This window comes from Neolamprologus brichardi, chromosome 3, assembly GCF_056152115.1.
Source record: "Neolamprologus brichardi isolate AB-2024 chromosome 3, ASM5615211v1, whole genome shotgun sequence".
Lineage (NCBI taxonomy): Eukaryota > Metazoa > Chordata > Actinopteri > Cichliformes > Cichlidae > Neolamprologus > Neolamprologus brichardi.
This window is the reverse complement of record NC_142106.1, coordinates 18,482,029-18,508,449: the sequence shown is the minus strand read 5'-3', so window position 1 is coordinate 18,508,449 and position 26,421 is coordinate 18,482,029. Positions and strand designations below refer to the sequence as shown.

General features: G+C 35.7%; 1 protein-coding gene across 1 annotated transcript; it reads left to right on the top strand.

The window, feature by feature from the left end:
* The first annotated feature begins 1,162 nt into the window (after positions 1–1,162).
* LOC148103726 (uncharacterized) lies at positions 1,163–26,418 on the top strand. The gene is made up of 16 exons (XM_087838199.1): positions 1,163–1,264; positions 1,488–1,571; positions 7,747–7,854; positions 7,939–8,055; positions 8,175–8,273; positions 9,049–9,105; positions 9,176–9,337; positions 9,697–9,798; positions 18,926–19,036; positions 19,319–19,432; positions 19,660–19,776; positions 20,047–20,160; positions 20,286–20,402; positions 20,792–20,905; positions 23,377–23,457; positions 26,383–26,418. The coding sequence occupies exons 1-16, from the start codon at positions 1,163–1,165 to the stop codon at positions 26,416–26,418; spliced, it is 1,635 nt and encodes a 544-aa protein (XP_087694325.1).
* Positions 26,419–26,421: the final 3 nt, after the last annotated feature.

Below are 26,421 nucleotides of genomic sequence, written 5' to 3'. Positions count from 1 at the left end.
CCGAAAACGTAATATGTTGACGATTTGTCACCTAGCGTAAAATGTTACGCTTTGGGAGTGAGAACGTGTTGGCTGAAACACATCTGTCCTTTGACAGAAGAATGTCCCTGTTTTCATGATCTGAAAATGGAAACATTTCACTAAAACCTTCAAAGTTAAATTGTCTGATGAGGGAACACAGTTGTGAAAATAAAGTTTTAACAGATCCCCATTCAGTCCTTTGAAAAGTACATCCTTACTGTTTCCATAGGAAATTACGGAGTCACTGTCATCCAGGTGCAGAAAACAGATCATCACAAAGTGTCACAACATTTATAAAAGTTGTTGTGTTGGTCAGTCTTTGATCCAATGCAGTTATGGAGCTTCCGGGTATGTGTTAATAAAATGATACAATCGTCCCCCGAGGATATGCAAGCAAACTCACCTTTAGGTCAGATTGTGTAAAGTGACATATATAGAACTAAATGAATAAGCAAGTATCACTTACTGTATTTGGAAGGGTTGAAAGAAGAAAGCATCTTCTCGCTAAAAAGAACAAGAGCACAAAATATCTCAAACAATGTCCTTTGGACAAACAAGACCAAAGTGAAGATGTTTAGACACAATGTACAACCGCACATTTGGATAATCATACTGCAAAAAGTTATCATAAACACATGACTGCATACTACCCAGAATCCCGTAAAACTTCCTTTTTCCTATGACTGAATGCATTGGTCCAGACAACAGAAACACTACAATTCAGCTTTATGTTGAAGAGGAAGAATTTTATGCGTAAAGCTTTTTACACATTTGCTTATCTTTTATGTGTAAAATAATTTCCCCTTCTCTAATTCTGAGTCATTTATGGTCTAGTCACATTAGCAGTGCAGCCTTCTTCTTTTTTCCTTGTTTTGGGATTGGTAGTCAGTTACTTTATACATGTGAGGGAATGTATAGATTTTTTGTTGCAGAGTTAAATAAACACACTACAGTTCAGCTTGTCGTTGTTAACTGAAAATATTATGAGTTCAAATGCATTTTATTTTTAAAATTGTTGATCTTTCTCTTAAACGGGGATTCATAAATTGACTAAATTTATGTTGACTTGTAAAACTGGAGGTGGCAGAGTTGAAAATGTTAAGATTTTTACTGGGATCGACAAAAATGGACAAGATTAGAAATGAGTACATCAGACACAAAACTCAGCAGTTTGGAGATAAAGTCAGAGAGGAGAAGCTTAGATGGTTTAGATATGTGCCGAGGAGTAGAGGTAGATTCATGGGTATGTGGCAGGAGACATGCAGATGGAGGCAGTTGAGTGAAGCAATTGAAGGAAGAAGGAGAAGACCGTAAAGTGCAGCTGGGAGCCTTCAGGAGGAGACAATAACAGGGGCAGATCCAATCTTTTTTATTAAGTGTTTTTGTAGAACTTGGCCTGAGGATACAGATCCTCTTTCACTGATCAATATTCAGGTAAATTTAATTTTTAATTTTTTTTTATTCAGGTTTTTATTCAGGTAAATTCAGTTCAGCTTATTGGTGCAGACCTTGATGTGATGCACTACGTCTACAAGTCTTTGAATGCACAGGTGAAACAGTCTGTCTGCCTCTGATAAAGTCTCATACCTAATGCAAAAAAAATATCAGTAGAGGTAGTAGAGTAAAGGGTATAATCAAATTTCAGATGCATGTGGTAAAACAGTCCAGAGACACTTATGTTTTCCTGCGACATAAGCCTTTGAAATATGGTAGAAGAATGCATTAAAAGGAAATAATTACGTATGTGGTCAAAAAGAAGGCTGAAGCACAAAGAGGAAGAAAACATCCTAAAAATGACATTATATATGAAAACACCTAAACTTTCTAAAAGACCCCCAAAAACAAACAAAACAAATACTGGCACCAACAAGAGCCTTTGACTTGATAATCACAGAAAACAAACCTGATGCAAAACAGGAGACTTAGGAAAATCAAAAGAAACATCAATAAGAGACAGGAATGAAAAAGAAAAAAAAACAGCTCAAATCACTGAATAGAAAAGACAAGATGACTAAAAGGGACCTGAGCATGACAAAGAAAAATAACAAGATAAAATAAGAAAAAAAATCTTTAATTTTATCCAGTGGCAGAGAAATAATATATATATATATATATATATATATATATATATATATATATATATATATATATATATTCTGTTTTCATGGATGCCTGGATGTTAAACTTCATCGTTACACCTGGTAAAGCAGCAACACTGATCATTTTATTAAAGATGGAAGAATTTAGAATGCTTTTAACTCTCAGTGATGCTGCAGTGTTCGTTTGACTTTGGGACTGTCATGGCTCTGTGCAGGCAGGCAGGGAGGAAGGACCAAAAATCCAGGACTCACAGAGACAAACATAACTCAAAACAATAACGCTTTATTGCTGGATAGCAACCGAAGAGAAAACTAACCAAACTGAGAGTATAAAAACAAACTAAACAGGCAGGCAGGGTAGCAAAGAGAACACACGGTGAAAGTGAGGGCATGACGCGACAACAAGCAGTGGAAGACGCAGACAATAAATACGAGAGGTGAACAGGACTAAGAGGAAACAGCTGGGAGACACGGCTGACGCTGATTACACTGATGAGACAGGGAGAGCACAAACAGAACACACTGATAAAATACACAGACCTTCAAACTAAAACAGGAAATGCACAGACTGGACTCAGAGATGCGGTACAGACAGAACAGAAGGAAAACATGGGCAGACACAAAACAGAGGGAGCACAAAACCAAACCTCTAAGAACCAAAGGGTGTAAACCCAAACACACAATCAGCATAAACTAGAACAAAGGATAATAATAACAACAACAAAATAATAATAATAATGAAAATAAACACAAAACACTGTTTCAAATGACCCAAGACCGCGATAGGGGCCTGAGATGGACGGAGTTTTGGACCCAGATTACTCCGCAAGGCTCCTGACTACGGCAGCCGTAATGCTTCGACAATCCATCAAGCAGTGCGGCTTCGTAGCTTACCAAAGTTGTAAAAGATTTTTTGACAGATTTTTGAGCGCCATGTACCACATAACATTGTTTAGAGGTCAGTGAGCACAACCAGAATTCATACATAACGCGCACCGTTGATTTTTTTAAAGAAAATGAAAGGAGTTTAAGTGCCCCTTATAGTGCGGGAAATACGGTATTTTATTCATGGTTATTTGATGCCCTGTGTTGGATTATTGACCCCAATGTGTGTTGGGGTGTGGGTGGTTTGTTTAGTGTTGAGCACACCTTCATTGTTTCAACTGATAATTATTAACTCAAAACAACATTGAGGACATTGCTTTACCAGCTACTGTAGTTACTCTAAATACGATTTCTTGTGGTATTTTTGTATGTCACAGTCTCTGGAAAATTCTGGATGCCCGCATCATTTGTGGCTCGGCTTCAGGGATGACAGAGTTGTTCTGTGCCTGCTCGTCAGTCTTTGATCCAGATTAGTGCATGTCAAAGACCATTTGAAGGAATGAAGTCAATCTTTATTGATCCCAGAGAGCTTGAATCGTCCGAATTGTCCTCTTGCTTCATGGTTTAAAGTCAGCCAGTGGATAAAATGCAAAGGATATTTATTTATTTATTTGTCCACTAACATCATGAGGTTTAAATTTCAAAGTGCATTTCAATACTTAATGACCAAATCTCATCAAAACAAATTGTAATGCCCTATTTAACAAGTGTTATCACTGTGAGATCTTAAACCAAGATACTAAATATAAACATCTCAGTATTGTCATCATTCACATGTTGTTATACTAACGTTACCTGTGAGGTGTATTGCCACAGCCATTAACAATAATGTCCAAAAAGATTGGACTTGGGAAGACATGGGAAGACATGGGACCCATGGACGCTTATCCCATTTAATCTGTGAGCTGTAACAGGACACCACAGTCTAAAACAGCGTTGTTCCAGTGAAACAGGAAACTGATCAGATCTTGAGATAAAGAAGTGAAGCAGCTGTTATGACAGGTAAAGTACTGAATATTTGTGGTGACCTCATGCTTTCATTGTCCAAACTTAGTCATAAACCTCTTTGTGTTTCAGTGCAGAAATGTTTCCCTTGATTTGTTTTCTTTTTTCTTAGATTATATCAGTAAATGTTATCAACTAAAGCTGATTTCAATAAAGGCAAAAAACTAAAAGGAGGATTTATTTGATTTTCTGAAATAGTAATACATGAACAACTGATACTAGTGAAGCAACATACAAACAGCTTTAAATTCTGTTTTTGAAGACAAACTGATTCCAGATATTTTGCTTTTTTATTTCCTTTTTCTTCTTTAGATCACATGTCAGGGTACTTATATGCTGAAACGATAATGAGAGCTCAGATATGATGTCATTAGTTTCCAGAGAAGCAGGAAACTGATCAAATGCTAAGATTTAAGATTTGTTGATTTGTCAGTTTGTGTCTGTCCTGGAAACATGTTTGTGTGCACAACCGAAACAAAGTATGGACACATTTCATCATAGGTCAAGGCCTAAGGTTTGTAACAGCTTAACCAGATCACATCACGCTGGCATTAAAAATATTTAATGAAGTTTCATTTTAACATGTGGACACTCGCAAGAACCGTTTGTTTGCAACACACACATTCTTTTCCTCATCAGACTTCTGAAGAAACCACGCCTCCTGTTACTGCAGGTGAGTGTTTCCTTTAACCAGTGCTCAAGGACAAATGCTGCACAACCTCACTCACGGCAAGGAAGCAGATGCATCAGTGTAATTTATGAGGTAAATACTTTATGTTTGGTTGTTTGTATAATTTACTGTATAATAGAAACATAATGTGTGTCTCTGTGGTTCTAACTGACAACTTTAAACTGTTAAACTTTTAGCCTCATTTGCAAATTTTGTGGTGATTTAAGGTGCATTTGTTTATTTGTGAGGCAATTTACAACAAGCTACATTGTAGTAGTTATTATCCCTCTATGCTGTACATTACACAGTGTGTGTGCAATGAAGGCCATCTACAGAGAAGAAACAGTTAAAGCATAATTATGTTAAATAATTATAATCATTTACATGAACTCTTTTTTGATTCAAAATAAATAAAATTATTCTGATCATAGTTAAGTGTTGATAGATCATCACATAGTGGCATACATCAAAGTTGAATTAGGATGCTGTTTTTAAACCACACGATTTTTTTCTTTTTTTATTTCAACGTGAATGCAGAGGTATATCTCTTTATTGTGACTATTTTCTTCTTGTTTTCCAGAACAAAATGAGCCTAAAAAACTGGTTTGGATTTCTGGTCAGCCCAGGTAATCTGACCCAAGTATTTTCAAATGTAAAGCTCAGTACTTGTTTATATCTGTCTAAAAAGTCTTCAGAAAACTCTGCTTTTCTTCACTTGCTAATTTGTACTGGCAGTTAGATGACAAATAAAGAAACTATTTTTTTGACATTGGAGATTATTATTATTAGTCGTAGTAATTTTTTTGTAGCTAATTTTTACTGGCATTTAGAAGATTATGAAGAAACCTTTTTGTTTGTGACATTGAAGATTATTATTATTATTATTATTACAGTTATTTTATTTTCATGATTTTCTTTAATTTTTCACTTCAGAGAATTTGACTCCTGCGGTGCTCAACTGCATCATTATTATTGTTGTCTCGGTGTCCATTCTTCTTGTTGTTACTGTCACATACAAGTGTAAGCAAAAGAAAAACAGTAAGTTACAAATTCATTTTTCAGTTTGATACAAGTTTAATGAGCTCTATGAATATTTTTTCCCATTATAATGGTATTTTAAAAGATGTTGGATAATGAGAGATACAACCCAAGTTACTTAAGACTTTATAAGAATCAAACAAAACACTAATCTACCATGTTTTGTGTTTCTGCGAGGAGGGAGCAAAAATGAAAATAAGACAGCTGAGAGGAATTCAAGTGAAGCTTTGAACTCAGAGGAAACAGAAAATGACAACAAGCATGTAAGTAAACAATGGACATTACTTTTATCTACTTCCGATGAAAAAAGAAGCAGAATTGCATGTCAGAGGGAAGTCTAACCTGAAAAACAAAGTTCAGTCAGAGATGAATCAGAAGCACAAAGATAAGATAGCAACTCAGGAAAAAAACAGGGGGAGGAGAGAAATCAACCAGCTGCACTAAAAACAAATTACAGATGGTGTAAAAATGAATGACTATCATTGTCTGTGAATAAAGGCATGATAGTGGGGAAAACTTAGATAAATGACAAATTGTTTAGAAGGGTGAAAGAAATCTGAGCTGGCAGCAATCACTTCAGAGTGTCGGGTCAGAACACTTGCAAATGTTCAGATGTGAGAGGAACAAACAGGCAGAGTCCAGGAATAAAGTTGTCATTCTTTGTATTTCCAATTGAGAATGTGCCCGCAGCTGGGCAAGAGAGTGTGTGTGGGTGTGTGTGTGTGGTTTCTGCAGACAAAGCATAAAGATACAAATCAATTAGGAATCAAATTACATAATAAACATAAAGATACAACTGAGGTGTACTCAAGTACAGTATATAACTAAATAAGCTGACATTATACTTCAGACTGGTTACATAAACTTAAAGTCAGACATTATGCATTAACACACCGCATACAACTATGCACTGAAGGCAACTTTACATTGGTTTATCATCTGTTACACAGAGCACAGAATCAACAACACGATAACAACGAATCTCTCTGCTAGAAGCTAATTAGCGAACAGATCTGTTATGCTAGCGAACTGCCACTTGTACATAACGTCAATTAAATAGAAGCAGAAACTGCTGGTAAGTCATCAAATACACTCATGGCTGAACATCAACATAACTTAGTGAAGTAAACATTAACTTACGGTCTTATGAACGCACACACTGTCCGTTGTTCGGCTGCCGTTTGTCTCTGAACTAAAGTCGCGGACATGCACACCGATGGAGCATTCAGGGGGCATAGGAAATCCCATACACAAACCTAACCCTTTTGTACAACAAATAGACTCAAGGACAGCTTTTACAACAGGGCAACGGCCCTAATCAGTGCAAACAGTTGACCTGATTGGTTACCTCCCAGGACTTCTTTTGGGGGGTAACAACAATAACAATAATAATAGTTTTGTATTTTTATAAAAAAAAACAAGGTGCAATAATAATTAATGTGAAATAGTAACAGTATGCAATACACATACACTTATTCGTCATTTTTATAAGTTAAGTTACTGTGTTGTGATGTGTGGTATCGTGTCATGTTGTGTTGTATCTAGTGCTGATATTGGACAGTTTTCCAATTTCATTCTACTATACACCACCTTCACAGAATCTGTGTGGCCAATAATTCTACAATCTCTAAGTTCAGCAAAGTCATTAAAATAAATAATCCATTAGATTTGACTTCAATTGACGACATCTTCCATTGAAATTATGCACCTGTGCAACAGAGGCATGCTGAGGGAGCACAGCCATATTTAATCAGTAGCTCATCTTCCTCTTATTTAAAAAAAAAATGATGAAATGTTCCGGCTTTAGGTGTTTTCTATGATCTATATAGACTCTTATCCTCCATCAGAAGGATGCATTGCAGTGTGTCCATGATATAATGCTGGCAGTTGTATTGTGTTAAGCTAAATGACTGTAAATAGTCTGAAATTTCACTTTTAGAGCCTTTCCTTCACACACACAATATTCTTTATGTCTGATGATCGCTCCAAAACGTGCTTCTTTTTCATAATGTTCTACTTTTGTCCAAGTTAAAAGAAAAAGAAGCTGCAGCCCTGAAGCTCAGTGATGAACACCAGACTGAGGAAGGAGATGAGAAGAACCTGCAGACACTGGAGAATAATTCACCAAACCATGTTGTGGGTAACATTTTTGCAAATTAAATCTTCCAAAATTTTGAAGCTTTATTTTAAAAGCGCTAAAAAAAATTTCTCTAATGTCAGGTGGATGAGGAAATAGCTGTGGCACAGCAGCAGCTGCAGGGTGAGGAGCAGCACAGGGCGAATGATGAGGTGAGGATGCAGACACTGAAGAAGAGGCTGGAGAGCATGAATGAAGTGGTCTAAATGCATGAAACCAGCTCAGATGTTTCCACAGTTGTCATCTAGTCCATGCTTAGCTGTGTGCTAACCTAAATGAATAAATAATTGATCCTCTCAGCTGTGGTTCTGTTTGTTAGTTGGATAAAACTGAGGCGATGACACCTGACACACTTAAAGAAAAGGAGGAGGCCTCTTCACAGCTGAACCTCAGCCTTGCTGTCACCACGAGGAACAAAGTAAGCAACATCACCTCTTACAGCACACATGACCTCATATTACACTAACTCAGAACAACCATGTTATGGTACTTTTTAAAGAACTACATTTGAATGTCAGGAGATAAAGTAAACAGTTGGTGAGCACATGGTGATGGTTAGAAGAAACATCGTTTTTTAACAATAAAAAAAAGTCTTTATCATACTGAGGGTGCACAGCCGTATTTGATCAGTAGCTGATCTCTTACCTAAAATAATTTAAACAATCTGACAAAAAAAATAATTGTGTTTTATGCAATCTTCTTTGATTAAAAACACTTTTGTTTTTTTTATTCAGAAGACACAGTTATTAGTTTTTCCAGTGGTAAAAATCAGTCGATGGAAAATGAGCTGCAATGGCCATCGATGCTGATGACCACTGTACCAAACCTGTTTTTTAGAGAAGCAAAAACCACTTTCAGGATTAAAATGTAGACAGCTTTTGATCTAGATCACTTAAAATCATATTTGTTTTGAAACCTGATTACACTTGGAGATTCACCAATTCAAGAATATGTGTATTTTGTTAACAATGCTAACAAAATATACATTTAGTATACTAATTTCTTATGTTGTTTTTTTCTCTGTGATCTCAGGTGAACGAGTGGATTCCACTTGCATAAGTGGGTTTTGTTAGACACTGCCATCAAGTGTAGTTTCATTCTGATGTACACATCATTAAAAAAAATCCACTTGCATAAACTGAAACAACTTCCTCAACATGTGTGTAATGAGCTCCTGATCTTTTTAAACATAGAAGTTACAAGCTGAACTGAAGAGCAAGGATGAGGAGACTGAGGTGCTCAAGACTCAGGTAATTCTATATAACAAAATTAAACTACTTTTAATTGTTCTTTCAATCACATATGCGTCAATAAAAGCAGATGCCTATCAATGAGTCTCCGAGTAAAGATATAAAAGCTGATGTCCTGATGCTGCATGATGAGAATGAACAGAATGAACTCCTGCAGATAGTCGAGCAGTTGCAGAAGACAGAGGCTGAACTCAAGAGCAAGGATGAGGAGATTGAGGAGCTCAAGACTCAGGTAATTTTATATAACAAATTAAAACATTGCTCTTATCTGTAAGGAGGCCCCAGGGCAGATCCAGGACACAGTAGAGACACATATCTCTCCTGACCTGGGAACCTCGATGTTCCCCCAGAGCTGAAGCAGGGGGCTGGAAAGAAGGAGGTCCAAGTTTTCTTGCTTACACTACTGCCCTCATTCCACAAGCCTGGATGAGCAGAAGAAGATGGATAACATGTCACTGCTCTCTGCATATTTGAGCTGAGACAGATCGGCAACTCTTCCCCCCATTCATTATGTAGCCATTAAGCTAAGCTCTAGGAGTATAACCAGTATGACTAATGTGATACTGAGCCACTGTGTTTGTTTTTTGTTAGCTGGAGAGACTTCAGTGGCTGAGAAATGACACACTTAAAGGGATGGATGAGTCACAAAGGAAGTTCACCAAGCTTACCCTTGCTATCAAGAGGATGGAGAAAGTAATTCTCAAATACAAACACAAACTTCCACATACAATATCAGCACTGTTCCATTAAGTTTGTGGTAGATTGCAACACATGCCATTTTATGCAATTGAGCCTTTGTTAAAAACAGAGTGAGGAAAACAAATCACATCATCTCAAGCTGACCCTGGTATTAGAGACACAGAAGAAATATGTTTTAAGCTTAATACAACAACATGGTTCTTCAATTATTTTTCAGTTGGAGGAAAATGTAGGTTTACACAGGGTCCAATCACCTTGTTCTAAATATGAACAAGGTGATTGGACTTTAAAAAGCATCTGTCAGAAAGACCTGCAGAAACTGAAGACAGAGCTTGAGGGCTGCCAATCAAAGGTTAGTGTCTTTTATTTCTTTTACCTCCATATATTCAGTTTTATATCAAGTTATATCTCTATGAATATTTTTATATGAGTCCATCAACCACCTTCAAAAAGAGGAATAGAAGCAACAATATTTTGCTACTTGCCAGTGCTAAGATTGTTGCCAATGTTTGGTAGCATAGCGTAGCGTCAACATGAATGCCAAGTTAAAAGACAAAACTAATGAAGTCATGAAGCTCCGTGCGGTGAGAAATTAAATATTTCATTAGCCCATTTCACAATATATTCTGTTATATTGATTCTGTATTAATTCACACTTCATCAATCAGTTATAATTTCTCTCTGGACGTGACTATCTCTCTGTTTGCCACATATTTTTTTCTTTTTAAAATTGTTAAGGTGTTTCTAAAGTAGATATTGTTCTTTGTAGTAATTTTTTTGATGAACTCAATACCAGCTTTATTCCATCATTTTGGGTGGTAAATATGTTCCCTAACTGAACAGATAGATGACTTACACAGTACAATACAGAAACTTTTCCCTTTTAGTAAAAATGACTGTTGTCATGTTTTCCTTTTCTCCAAGGTCAAAGATCTAGAGGCTGAAGTCCTCAAGTTTCGTGTTGAAAAAAATAAGTGGTTAGGAGATAAGGAGGAGCTACAGACCACACAGAGGAAACTTGAGGCAAAGAATAAAGAGGTGAACTTTTCATTCCTTATGATGAAGAAGCCGATTGTTTGAGGGTACATAGAATTATTCAAACTGTTAATTTCTCAATAATCTTTATTGTGAGTACCCTTACTGACACAGCAGATAGTGGTTAAAATATTTCTTTGAAAACATTAAACAACCTGAAACCACCACAACTTAAAAAAAAATTTCTGCTTGCTCAGCTGAATGAGGAAGTATCAAAACTACAACGTCTACTTAATAAAGAGAAGCAGATGAGGAGGGATACTGAGATGGACGTGGAATCCCTGAAAACAAAGCTGGAGACCAACGATAAAGAGGTAATTTTATTTTCATGTTTTTTTTTATTATTATATTAACTTATTACCTTATATCTGTTTCCTTCTTTTATGCATTCAGGTTTGAATTTTACTCCAAATATAAACATTTTCGAAAATATTATATTTTAGCTGCAGTTTCTCTCTGGAAATGACTGTCTCTATTTAATGTCTTTTTAAAGATCATTACTGATGTTTACATTAATTACATAAACTGAAATAATCAGGTTAAAAAATTAATATTTGTTTTGTTCTGTTAAATGAGTCAATTTTCATTGTTTCTCCTTCCCATGAAAAGTTAAAAGAAAAAGAGGCTCAACTCTTGGAGCTTCGCGCTGAGAGAAATAGAAGAGAAAGAGATGAGAAGGAACTGCAGACCAAAAATAGGAAGCTTGAAGCCGAGAAGAAAGAGGTTCATATTTTGTTCATTAGATTTAATATCTAATATTTCTAATGCAAAATAAAAAGTTAACATGCTTTTTTTTCTCATCACAGTATGTAATTATGTTGTAGAAACTCTTATAAATGTACCTTTACCTTTTTCCCTCCCGTCCCAGTTGAATGAAGAAGTAGCTGAATTACAGCAAAGGCTTGGGAAAGAGAAGCAGAGGAGGCAGGATGCTGAGATGGCCCTGAAGTCCTGAATGAAGGAGCTTGAGACCAAAGACTAAGGGTTCATATCTTTAATTTAACTGCATTCGTCAAGGTCTTCATTACTTCATTACAAATTTATTCAAATAACGCAAACTTTACATTGGAAGTTCATCAAACTATCTAATATATGATTTAATAATTTTCTGTTAAAGTGCATGGACATATATCAGTTTTAAATTTGTTTAAACATTTGTTTTTATTTTGTTTTCCCCATTTTCTGCCTCTCAGCCATTTTTACACATAGTAGGTCCCATCTCATTCGGTTAATTATTAATCTATACTACTTATTTTTGTACATCAGTTTATTTCATGTATTATACTTCTTAGACATAGACAGTAATATTGTGGGTCAGAATGACCTATAAATCCTGCTAGCTTGCATACTGTAAAAAGTGACTGCTTAGGAGATCCAGCTAATTTTGGCAAAATGTGTTTGAAACACTTTTTTATTTTCTTCTAATTTGTTTGTTCGTTCAGTTTTTTTCTGCCATAGTAAATATTATTATTATACACATATTGAGAGTGATCCAAATGTTATATAATTATAACTCCGAGTTTATTTTTTTATTTTGATTTGATAATGCCATGAAAATATTCTACACCCTAAAAAAATTGGGTTAAAAATAACCCAATTTGTAACCCAATGCTGGGTCAAATATGAACAGACCAAACGCTGGGTTGTTTCAACTTAAGATGGTTGGGTTAGTGGTTTGACCCAGCACACTGGGTTAGGATAACTATCCAAAAATTGGGTTGAATAAATGAATGAATAAGGAAGTATGACTGTGTTTGGAAGGGTTGAAAGAAGAAAGTATCTTCACAGGGTGGCTGTAGCTCAGGTGGCAGAATCTGGAATTCAAAATGTCCTCTGGATTTGTAAAAAAAAAAAAAAAGAATTTACATACTGTCTTGGGAATAGTGTCGCACACACAGTGTGTCGACATTGTATTAGCTGTGTTGTTAATATGGTCCTATCAGTGAAAGTCTTGGCCTGTTGGCCAGTCTTTGGTCTGTTGCAGTTGAATTCTTTGATAGCTTTGGTTACGCCCTGGTTTTCATCTACTTTAATCAGGTTAAAATCTAAATACATGTTTCAGATTGCTTTGTGACCAAATACCTGAAATCAGGTAAAAACAGCCCTGAGGCCCTTTATGTTGTCCTAGCAAACCATGACACTAAAAATCATCTTAACATTCCCATTGCAATTATTTCTCATTGGAACATTTATAACGGATCATGTATATGAACGATACTGTAATAAAGAATAGAAGAGTGATCTCAGTGATGGTGAGACCAATGCCATGTGTGCCATGTCAAAGTGTACAAAATGTGTAATTTTGTTTGGGTTTTTAATTATAAGCAGGAAATAGTGTGTACGTAATATGTAATATTTTATTACTGCAAAACATTGTGGATGTGATACGCAGATGTGAAAAGACTGAAGTGTTAATAAAGTTAGTGTCCCTAGGATTTGTGAAAATCTGTACAAGTGCTTGAGCCTGTTGGATACAGTCATGTGTTAGGCATTGTTGTTCAGTGAAGGGGAAAAAAGAAACAGTATTAACCTAATGATATTAACTATACAAAGCCTTTAAAAAGCATCTGTCAGAAAGTAGAAATTAATTTTAAAAAACAGAAGTGAAGATGTGGATAAACATTCTGTGAAAGTAACTATTTTATATCTTTAATTCAGTGGGTTTGTGTATGTATGTAGTATCAGCTGTTACCTGTGTCTTCCTTAGCTGTATTCTCAGGTCTCTTGATCATTGGTGTAAACCGATTCTTCTAAAAAAAATGTTTTAAATGTATTAATTTTTGTTGTGCTTCAATCCTAACATACATTGTGAATGCATTTCTTATGTCAACTTTTACCTAGATCTTTTTAGCGTGTTTAAAAAACTTTGGCCTACAGAACAGGCTTAACCTGTTAGCACTACCAGGTGATTAGTAGACAGCTGGGCTAAAGTTTCAGCTTTCATTTAGCCACATGATAAATAAGCAGAGTTTCATAAACTTGAAGACCTTAACTTTCAATCAAGTCTCTTACATGTATTTTGCTTTGTTGTTCTTTTCTATTGTTTCCATCACAATTATAATGTGTATGTTTGCTTCTTTTGGCGGATATAGGCTATCATAATTTTATGAGGTGTTTCGATCTAAATTTTGTTTGTTTAAGTTGTTGATTTCTGTCAGACATGCTTCTGTGTGCAAATGTAAACAAAAGTAAAGGTGCACTCATGCAAACATTTTTTCATAGCAAGGTCTAACATAGTGTAGCTTTTAATGTGCAGCAGGTGAATATAAGACACTGCCATCCAGTGTACTTTCATTCTGATGTACACCAAAAGGAAACCACCATAAAAAAATCTACTTACATAAACTGAAACAACTTCCTCAACACGTGTGTACAGAGCTGTTCGCAGTGTATAAAGGAGAAGTCAAGCCAAGATACAAAAAGATACACTGTCACAGATTATTACAAGTAATCAACTATATTTATCTTGTAAAACCTAAATCAGTTTTTGAACTATACCTCTGGAGTCTTTACATTATGTACATTTGTAATATAATGTTGTAGATTGTAGGTCAGTTGAAACACTGGAGCTCCTGCACTAAAGTGACCTGGTGTCCCACTTTATGTGGCATTTATAATTCCTTGTTCCCATCATCCCACAAACTGGAAGAATATCCACATTGTATTGGCTCTAGTGTATTCAGCACATGAGTCTAGATCAGGGGTAGGCAACCTTTCTGATGATGAGTGCCATCTAAAATTTCCTAAGAAGTCAATATGCCATATGATTGCATTAGAAATAAATTGAACAACGCTATATATCAACAAACACTATATAGAACAACTTTATAGAATTATAATAATTATTATATAATTATATATTATATATAATTATTATATTTGTTCGCAGATGTTGGCAGCTATCAGCAAATAGTTATCAGCTATTTTAAAAAAAGGACACTTTTTATCCATAACAAGAACAAGAAAAACAGCAAATGAACTACACAACAGAAAAAGCAAATGCTATTTATGGTCTCTTCACAACAATGATAAGAAAATAAACTGGGCCAATATGGCATGTTTGTTAATACAGAGATACACATGTTAATGGGATCCCTGGTCTCCCACTCAGAGACACAGGTCTCCAAGTGTCCAGCATTCAGACGGCTACCAGAGAAAATCTGCTCACACAGATATGTAGATCCAAATACTGTCAACAAGGCCTCTGCAATGTTCTGAAGACAGTTAACCTTGTCAGGTAGTGATGTCCAGCAGGTGAAAATGCAAGCTCCATGAACACGCACAGCTATGGATTCCAACTGCATCTGTAGTTCTGCAAACTTTGACCCCGACAGAGTCAAGCTTTTTAGTTCAATCAGCTGCATTTCGATGTCCTCTGTGTCTAGCCAGTTAAAGAGAGAAAAAATCCAGCTGCTCATTAAAACTTTCTGGTAAGAAAAGAAAAGAAAACTGGTCCATACACCTGAAAGTCCCGAAAACACATTGTGAATTCTGTCTACGGATGTATCCATGTACAGTGGCTTGCAAAAGTATTTGGCCCCCTTGAATTTTTCCACATTTTGTCACATTACAGCCACAAACATGAATCAATTTTATTGGAATTCCACGTGAAAGACCAACGCAGTATGAGTTATTGTAACTGACTGTAAAAAGTCAGCATAACAAAAATAAACTCCACCTAAACTTGGTTTATATCTGACCCAGATAGACTGCAGGTCATAACTTCTTACCTGAAGTTCAGTTCACCTGACACTCGGACCGCCTCGGGTCTCTCCTCCTCCACCAAAAAAGTTCTTTTTCACACCGGCCAGCACCTGGCCAATCCACCACCTTTCATTGTTTATACCGTTACTAAAAAAAAAATTCATAAAAATGAAAAATCACCATCGGCCCACTGGACAAATGGTCGGTATGCCTGATGGGCAGTCCAGCTATGGTCGTGCCATAGCTGGACTGCCCATCGCGAAGGGTCGGCAACGGCATGCGTGCCCAGGGTTGCTGACCCCTGGTCTAGAAGCATGTGGTTAACAAAGAGAGAAAACATGAAGCACAGATGAAGCAGCTGGAATAACAATAATGGGACAATAGAAAGGAACACCAGGAAGGTACAAAGGCTAACGCACAATAAAACAGTTCAGTTATCATTTATGCTAATTGAATTATTATTATTCATCATTCAATGCCAGAGGAGCATAGTTTGTCTGTTTATTTATTTATTTATTTATTTATTTATTTATTATTATCAAAAACTAATTTAAACCATTAGTAACATTTTTGCCACATATTAACTTTGTTTTGTTAGTTTTTGTTTGTCCTGGAGACATGTTTGTGTGCACAAACAAAACAAAGTATGGACACACAAGAAAACATTTCATTATAGCAAGGTCAAAGGTCAAAGGTCAAGGCCTTAAGTTTGTAATAGTTGCTCAACCAGATCATATTATTGGCATTACAAACATTTAATGAAGTTTCCTTTTAACATGCGCACAGTCACATGAACTCATTGTTTGTCTGACAGGCACAAATTCTTTTCTCATCAGACTTCTGAAGAAACCACGCCTCCTGTTACTGCAGGTGAGTGTTTCCTTTAACCAGTGCTGAAGGACAAATGCTGCACAGCCTCACTCACTGCAAGGAAGCAGATGCATCAGTTTCATTTATGAGGTAAATACTGGTTGTTTGGTTGTTTGTATAGTTTACTGTATAATAGAAACATAATGTGTGTCTCTGTGGTTGTAACGGACAACTTTAAACTGTTAAACTTTTAGCCTCAAAAATGTAAAACTTTGATTTAAGGTGTGTTTGTTTATTTGTGAGGCAATTTACAACAAGCTTCATTGTAATAGTTATTATCCCTCTATGCTGTACATTACACAGTATGTGTGCAATGAAGGCCATCTACAGAGAAGAAACAGTTTAAGCATAACAAATCATTACGACCTAATTAACATGAACTCTTACCCTTTTTTTTCAGTCAAAATAGATAAAATAATTTATTCTGATTATAGTTAAGTGTTGATAGATCATCAAGTTGAGTTAGGATGCTGTTTTTAAACATCTACATTTTTTGAGCACAACATGGATGCAGAGGTATATCTCTTTAATGTGACGATTTCCTTCTTGTTTTACAGAACAAAATGAGCCTAAAAAGCTGGTTTGGATTCTCAGTCAGCCCAGGTAACCTGACACAAGAATATTCAAATGTAAAGCTCAGCACTTGTTTATATGTGTCTAAAAATACTTCAGAAAACTCTGCTTTTCTTCACTTGCTATTTTTTACTGGCAGTTGGAAGAAACATTTTTGTTTTTGACATTGGAGATTATTATTATTATTACAGTTATTTTATTTTCAGTATTTTCTTTAATTTTTCACTTCAGAGAATTTGACTTCTTCTCCGATCATCTGCATCGGTGTTGTCGGTACTCTTGTCTCGGGGGGCGTTCTTCTTGTCAAATACAAGGTAAACAACAGAAAAACAGTAAATCACAAATTCCTTTTTCACTTTTCCTCTCTCTGACATAAATGTAACAAGCTATATGAATAACCTTTTTAATAATAATAGTATATTCTAACATGTCTGATAATGAGAGGGACAACCCAAGTTAATTAAGACTTTATAAGAATCAAACTAAACACTAATTGACGATTACCAACTTAGGTGTTGTTTTTTGAGAGAGCAAAAATGAAAATAAGACAGCTGACAGAAATTCAACTGAGGCTTTGAGCTGAAGAAAAACAGAAAATGAAACCAAACATATAAGTAAACAATGGGCATTTATTCTGTCTACGTCAGATGAAGAAAGAAACAAAGAGAATTGCGTGTTAGAAGGAAGTCTAACCTGAACAACAAGGTTCAGTCAGAGATGAATCAGAAGCACAAAGCCAAGAGAGCAACTCAATACAATAAAATTACCAACCATCACATTGAGACTCTGTTGTAAAGCAAACACAAGTTTTTAGAGGTGTTGCTTTGTTGACTTTTGACAGCTTGTTTCACTCTCTCTTTAGTGCCACTGGTGCCACATTTGAGTGTACAAATCTAAACAAAAGTAAAGGTGCACTGATGAAAACATTTTTAAATAGCATGTACACTAAAAGCAAACCATTAAAAAAAGCATAAAAAATCCACTTGCATAAACTGAAACAACTTCCTCGACATGTATGTACTGAGCTCCTGATCTTTTTAAACACAGAAGACACAAGCTGAACTCAAGAGGAAGGATGAGGAGATTGAGGTGCTCAAAAATGAGGTAATTCTATATAACAAATTAAAGCATTGTTCTAATCTGGAGGGAGTGCCCAGGGCAGATCCAGGACACAATGGAAAGACTACATGTCTCTACCAGCTTGGGAGCTGCTTGATTTTCCCCAGAGCTGAAGCAGGGAACTGGGAAGACGGAGTTCTTGGCTTTCTTGCTTACACTGCTGCCCCCATTCTACAAGCCTGGATGAGCTGATGAAGATGGATGGATGTGATAATATGTCACTGCTCTCTTCATTTTTGACCTGAGACAGATTGGCAACTCTTCCCTCATTTATATGTAGCTATTAAGCTAAGCTCTGGGATAACCAGTATGACTAATGTAATATTGATCCTCTCCACTATTGTTAGCTGGAGAGACTTCAGTGGCTGAGAAATGACACACTTAAGGGGTAGGGGTCACAACGGAAGTTCACCAAGCTTACATCTGCTATCAAAAGAATGGAGAAAGTAAATCTCAAATACATACACAAACCTTCTTGTACAATGTCAGCACTGTTCCATTAAGTTTGTGTCAGATCACAACAGAAGTCGTCTCAAGGGACTTATATGATGGGGAGGCAAAACCACTTTGAGAATGAAGCCTTTGTTAAAAGCAGAGTGAGGATGTGCAGCAATGTTTACTGTCTCTTCAGTTGGAAGGCAAAGTAAACAAATCTCTACATAAATTAATAAACATTTTATACATTTCTAGAACCAAATCATGTAATCTGAAGGTGCGTTGTAGGGAAAGGTCAAGATCTTTAGGTGACCCTGGTATTAGAGACACAGCAGAAATACATTTAAACTTAATACAACAACATGGTTATTCATTTATTTTTCAGTTGGAGGAAAATGTAGACTTAGATAGGGTCCAATCACTCTGTTCTAAGAATGAATCGTTGCAGAAAGACCTGCAGACCCTGAAGACAGAGCTCGAAGACAGCAAATCAGAGGTTATTGTCTTTTATTTCCTTTACCTCTGTACATTCAATTAGATATCAAGTTATATCTCAATGCACTGAATATTTTTATATGACTCCATCAACCTCCTTCTAAAAGAGGACTAGAATGAACAACATTTAGCTATTCTCTAGTGCTAAGATTGTTGCCAATGTTTATAGCATCAACATGAACGCTTGTTCACCAACCACCTGGCTTTCAGAGAGCTTTCTTCACTTCACTTAACAGTCAACTCAAATATTCCTCTTTTGAAATAATGTTTCCCTTTGCCCAAGTTGAAAAAGAAAACTGATGAAGTCATGAAGCTCCGTGCTGAGAAAAATAGGAGCACAGAAAATGAGAAGGAACTGCAAACCATGAAGCTGAAGACTGAGGACAAGAATAAAGAGGTACATGATTTACCATTTTAGTACTATTAAGCTTTCAAGCTAAGATAGGGCCTGTTGACATGAGACCACTGACATTTTTTAATTATATCTTTAGATATAAAATATGATTTCTTTTTTTATTCCACTGATATCTGATGTGTTTTCAAAGCATTTTTAAACAAAGTATTATTTCAAAACATTAAACAACCTGAAACCACCACAGCATAAATCTTTTTCTCCTTACTCAGCTGAATGAGGAAGTATCAAAACTACAACGTCTACTTAATAAAGAGGAGCAGAAGAGGAAGGATACTGAGATGGACGTGCAATCCCTGAAAACAAAGGTGGAGACCAACGATAAAGAGGTAACTTCATTTTCATTTTTCTTTTTATTATTACATTAACCTATTACCTTATATCTTTTATTTTATACATTCAGGTTTGAATTTTACTTCAAATACCAACATTTTTGAAGATGTTATATTTTAGCTGCAGTTTCTGTCTCTATTCAATGTCTTTTTTTAAAAGATAATTACTGATGTTGAAAATAATTACATAAACTAAAATAATCAGGTTAAATATTTAATATTTGATTTGTTTAGTTAAATGTGTTCATTGTTTCTCTTTCCCCTGAGTTAAAAGAAAAAGAGGCTGAACTCTCGAAGCTCCGTGCTGAGAAAAATAGAAGAGAACGAGATGAGAAGGAGCTGCAGACCAAAAATAGGAAGCTAGAAGCCGAGAATAAAGAGGTTCATATTTTGTTCCTCAGACTTAATGTCTAACATTCTAATGCACAATAAAAAGTTGACATGCATTTTCTTCTGTAATTATGTTGTATGCAAATGTATCTCTACCATTTTCCCTCCCCTCCCAGCTGAATGATAAGCTAGCTGAAGTTCAACATCAGCTCAGGGAACAGCAGCAGAAGAAGAAGGATGCTGAGATAACTGTAGAGACACTGAAGAAAGGGCTGGAAACCAACAGTAAAAAGGTTATTTACTTCAGTTTTTTCAGTTTTAAGTATTATTTCATTAGCCCATTATAACGTATATTCTGTTATATTGATTCTGTGTTAACTCATGCTTTATTAATCTGTTATAATTTCTCTCTGGAATCAATGATCTCTGTTCGCCACATATTTTGTTTTTAAAATTAATGTTGATATTTTTAATGTTGACATTGTCCTTTATTTTTATTATTTTTTTAATGGCCACTGCAATTTTGTCTAAAATCTGAACGCAATAACAGCTTTATTCCATCATTTTGGTTGGTAAATATTTTCCTTATCATAGTTGAACTGAACAAATAGATAACCTACGCAGTACCTAACAGAAGCTTTTCTCTTTTATTAAGAATGACTCTGTTTTCCTTTTCTCCAAGGTCAAAGAGCTAGAGGCTGAACTCTTGGAGGTCCGTGCTGAAAAAAATAGAAGAGAACAAGATGAGATGGAGCTGCAGACCATAAATAGGAAGCTTGAAGCCGAGAAGAAAGAGGTTCATATTTTGTTCCTTAGACTTAATGTCTAATATTTCTATAAATAAATAAAAAGTTGACATGCATTTTTTCTCATCACAGTATGTAATCATGTTGTATGCAAATGTACCATTTTACCTTCCCTCCCAGTTAAATGAAGAAGTAGCTAAATTAAAGCAGATGCTTGGGAAATAGAAGCAGGTGACCTGAATGAAGGAGCTTGAGACCAAAGACATAAAGGTTTGTATCTTTCATTTAGGTGCATTCACCAAGGTCTTAATTTTTCACTGAAAGACAAATGTATTCAAATTAGGAGTTCATCAAACTATCTTTAATTTGATTTTAGTTATTCTCTGTTTAAGTGCATGGAAATATATTGGTTTTATATTTGTACATTTTTTAAATTTTGTTTCTCCCTTTTTCAGGCTCTCAGTCATTTGTACACATAGTAGGTCCCACCCCACTTACGTATGTTCAATTCATTAATATTAACTACTTTTAGATTTTTACATCATTTTTTTATATTATACTACTTAGACATAGACAGTAGGATTGTGGGTCAGAATGGCCTTTATTAAACCCCGATTCTTTTGTCCCCATGACAGAACAGAGAAAACCGACTCATAGTGTGTTAAAATATTGATATTTCTTTTATTCAATCATCTTCCGGAAGAGAGAGACCTCTGCACACCTCAGACGCCAGTTGCAAGAGCTCTCTAACATTAGAATCATAAACTGTGCCTCATATAGATTTATTTTGGTACTTTACACGTCACATGTACTCAAACATTGCTTATATGGCAAGTTCCTCATTTCAGTGTCTTATCTATTAACCCTTTAAGACCTACCATAGAACCAAGTCCGCCAGAGCTTATATTATATTTTTACATGCTGTAGTGTCATTTTTGGGAGCATTTCAAGTTGCTATACATCAATACAACCATTACAGCCTAGATTTTAATAATATGTAGGAATTAAGTGCATAGTGATTACATAAATTGCAAAAAAGTGCAATAAACTACAAAAAAATTTAAAATCGTTTTTGTTTTTTTAACATATATTTCTAGTTAGAGAAATTTAAGAGGCTTATCCCTCAAAACTGTAAATACAAAAAAGTTGCACAAAATAGTTTCCCACCACAGGAAATTTATTTTGAGTGCCTTCATAGTTTTATTTTTGAAATACACCAATTTTTATACACTGCAGGAAAAACGAAAATAAATATTATAGTGCAAATTTGCAAAAAAGCAGCATATGCATCAAAATAAACTATTTCCAGCAGTGCAATATGAGTCCTAAGCATCCCAGAAACGATGCAGAAAGTCATAAAGTCAAAGATAACTTTTAAAAACACCAGTATAGGCTCATTGAGGCCCGGACCGTAAAAAACTACATTTCCGCGAAAATGACGTCACTTCCGGTTTCGGGCAGGTCATGGCGGACATGCGATCGTTCGCGCTGCCGTCTAATCCAATGTAGGAAGTGTTACAAACAGCTGATCGGATCGGCAAAGCGTGTTTCTGGAATATTATGTTTTTGTTGCTGCAAGCGCTTTTTATGCAGTTTTTGCAAAGCTATATGTGGAAGGAAACTGTGACTTAGGACAAGCTGATGGCATAAGATGTAAGTACAACTCCTCAGGTTTCATATGCAAAAAAAAATATTGCGCTAGCTCACGTGGTTGCAGAGCTACCGGGATTTAAAAATAGTTACGCAAAACAGAGCGTGCCCGCTCCTACCGGTTTTAAAGGGTTAATATGGCTGTGCACTAAAACTTCCTGTTTTTCAGTCTGGCTGAGCACTTAGTTTGTGAGTTAAAAGTGGCCTTGCTCTACAAGCCTTTATTAAAGTACAGAAAACAATATAATAGGAAAATAAGGATACTAAGGATATTGATTTCATGACACCTTTTAATCATGCCAGCTTGCATACTATAAAAAGTGGCTGCGTGTAGCAGGAGATCTAGCCAATTTTGGCAAAATACATTTGACACACTGCTTTATTTCCTTATAATTTTTTTGTTTGTTCTATTTTGTTTTAGTTATTTGTCTATCATAGTAAATACCATTATCATACGCGTATTGAGAGTGATCTAAAAGTTATATAGTTAGAGTTTATTCATTTATTTTGAATTGATAGTGTCATGAAACCATCCTAGAATTGACCATGAGAATGATAAAATTACCTGTTTATCTCTGTATTGTTTTATTGTACAGCCCAGTATTACACTGCACTTTTTCATCTTTGAATCTTACAATCGAGTTAAATGTTATACATCTTGTAATCATATGCATCATAACATGGATTTATAACAAATTATGTTCTGGGTGTGAAAAGTTAAGCCAATTAAGCAAAGTTTGTTCAACCTATATTAATTATAATGACCAGCAGGGGGAGACTACTGTGCAAATAAATGTACTCAGCTGTAACTTATGTAGTCATTTATTAAAGATTAACCTCTCTTCTTATATTTCCTTCTCTCTCTTTCAAGTTTGAAGATAAAATAACGGAAGTCCAGCAGCAGGTAAAAGATGAACAGCAGATGAGAGAGGAAGCTGAGCAACAAGGGGAGGTCAGAGAGAACAAGATGAGAACTACAAACTTGTCATCTGGAATTCTTTCACAGTTTTTTGCAGATACTGTGTTATTTACCATAAAGTGATTCAGAGATATTCATAACAGAGTAACCAGAGAGGATCATATGTTTTTAAATATATAACTTTCTACAGGACTGAATATAATATCTTTATGTAAAAGTCCGGAGCCTCTGGGGAGTATCTGAGTATTTATAACATTACACAAGCCAAAGGTCTCATCACAGTGTTCATGAAATGCTGGGTTTATCCATCTCCTGGGGCGGGCCTACGGAGGAGTGCTGAAGATTTCCCTGTGAGGGAGCTGCTGGTGAAGATCATGAGTCCTGCTTGATCAATGCCATGAGCTTCAGTCTTCCTGGTGTTTCTTAAATGATGCCTCTTACAGCGGGTCAACAGAACTTATGGCAAAGGACAGCTGTGATGAAAGAAAGGGAAAAAGTTTCTCCAAACCTCTGGACCCGGAAACCCAGCTTGGTCCTGATGGTCTCCCTCACTAGTTTCTCTCCAGGGTGAATGTAGCTGTTGATATAATATGGACTCTATTATTAAATGAAAAAAACAAATTAGACTACACTACTGAAACGTTCTGCTGCTGTTTTAAAAGTCTCCATGTTACCAGGCTGTAGAGATTTAAACAGTTTTAGATCCATGACACTCACAGTCGTATGTTAAAATCTCAAAGGACAGCATTATATTTTTGATATTAACAGTAACTCTGGGCCTCTGTAGAGTGTGCAGATGATCTCATCACTGTCTAAAACTAAATAAAAAAAACCCTAAGAAGTGCTGAATCCTTCAATAACACAGACTATTAGAGTAACAGGTGTGTAGCATCGCTAACTAGCTAGCAACAAGCCTCCAACAGAGTGCGTATGCTAGCGGCTAATCTAGCTAACGAATTAACAACAGAGTGATTTTAGAACTATAAGATGATAAGCTGTGTGTCTTTTTCATAACAGTGACATGGTTGTATTTACCTTAATTAAACGAGTCGTCAGTCGCGGTAAACCAGCAAAAAACTCGAGTCGCACCTTGTTTACGGTCCAAAACAAGTTAAGCAAATGAATGAATCAAGCGGCAATTTACATTTCTATAGATGTCTTGGGCATTTACCCAATATATCTGTAAATGATGTTCATCGACTTGTCTATATTGCCTTGCGCCTCAGAGCAAAAGAGAAAAGGGATTCAAATGTTATATTTCTCAGTATCTGTAAACAGCGGTCCCTCGTTTATCGCGGGTGCTATGTTTTTAAAATAACCAGCAATAAGTGAAATCAAGTAGCCAATTTTATCTTTTGACGGTGCAAAACGCTTCATCAACATCCAGTACTGCACTTCAGAGTCACACTGCTAGCGTTCGATGCAGCAATTCTGTACTGTACAGGAGAGACGTCACGGAGGAGATCGTCTGCAGCGATCAGGACGCAGGACATAATGTGATGTAAAAAAAAAAAAAAGCATGCAAACTTGCACTAAAAAATCTGCGAAACAGCGAGGTGAAAGGTGAACCGTGTAATAGCGAGGGACCACTGTAATTTTGAAGGTAAGTCATAACATACCCTTCGTAAATACTAATGTATAGAAACCCTTACCAGCAATCATTCATTTTTTGTGTGGCTTTTTTTCACGGCTTGTTAACATGCTGTGTAGGTGTGTACTTGACTAGCTGATATCGACATAATGGGGAAACATCTGGTTTGACTGTTCTTCACCTGTAGTTTGAATGCTGAACATTTGCCTGTTTAAATCATAAGACCAGTCACTATACAGAGATGTGCTTCTGAATGTGGACGATGTGTCTTCTGCTGCAGTGATGCAGTTCTGCTTGTGTTGAGTGATGTAAACAACTGATCGATCTAAACTCTTTAAACATCAAAATTGATCATTAGATTTTTTATTTCACAACAGTGGTGAGTGTTCCCACCTTCTGCTCTTTGTAACTTAACGCGATCTTTCCGTTTTCAAGTTTTGGACATGATTTTGGAGTATATCTTCGCAGTAGCGATTGACCGCAAAGTAAAGCTACCGGAAATGTACAACCCCACATCCGGTCTCAAACCAAGAAGTTAGCATTTTCTCGTGCACAGGATCTATTCCCAGTTCATGTTCACAAAGAGAAAAGTTCATAAATATAATGATTTTATGGTTTTTAGTGAATTCATGTATTTGCATTATATGGTTGATCGCTGAATCAATTTGCCAAATGTGTAAGTCAGTTCTAACTATGCATTTATATTAAGCGACAATGACGGCAATACTGTCGTGACTATGACAGCAGGAGAAGTTAAAGGTTTAACTAAGGTTTAAAAAAAGAGTGCATATGAAAGCATTTAAATGCAAATATACAATATACACACACACACACACACATATATATATATATATATACAAATATAATTTACTTTTTTTGTATTCAATTTTTCTTTGTTAAAAAGAAGAAAAATATAGTTTTATAAATGCAGCTGCAATACAGGTTAACAAACTCCAATGTATTTTTAGATCAGATGAGGGTGGCTGTACAAAACAGTATAGAAGTAGATATAAATATATAAATAGTGTACAAATTCTCTACATGAAACATGTTGTGAGCATGCAGTGTGTGTCATTACATTTTGTGTGAAGGCAGAATCAGAATTGATCTCAGCTTAAAGTTAACAGGGGGCAGTCAATTTTCTGCACTTATGCACTCAAGGAAAAAAAAAACATGTTTAGTACACAAACTAAAATGCAACACATAGAGTTCATTCATGACCACCATTATCAAAAAAAATATATATTATTATTTTTATTTATTTATATCTTAAATGGGTTTACTTAAAAAGAGGCCAGTGAGGATTTCCAATTCTAGTGTATTTCTTTATTTCATTCTTTCTTTTTAATATGTATATTTCTTTGCAGGTGCAGTGTGGAACACAAAGTGTGCAGGTGGGTTAAAGT

What these genes read in the sequence shown, in the direction of transcription:
- LOC148103726 (XM_087838199.1), top strand. Translation starts at nt 1,163, where the DNA reads ATGAGTACATCAGACACAAAACTCAGCAGTTTGGAGATAAAGTCAGAG. An exon ending in ACAAGTCTTTGAATGCACAG is followed by an intron (nt 1,572 to 7,746) that starts GTGAAACAGTCT and finishes CTTTTGTCCAAG; the next exon opens with TTAAAAGAAAAAGAAGCTGC. An exon ending in TTGAGGAGCTCAAGACTCAG is followed by an intron (nt 9,338 to 9,696) that starts GTAATTTTATAT and finishes GTTTTTTGTTAG; the next exon opens with CTGGAGAGACTTCAGTGGCT.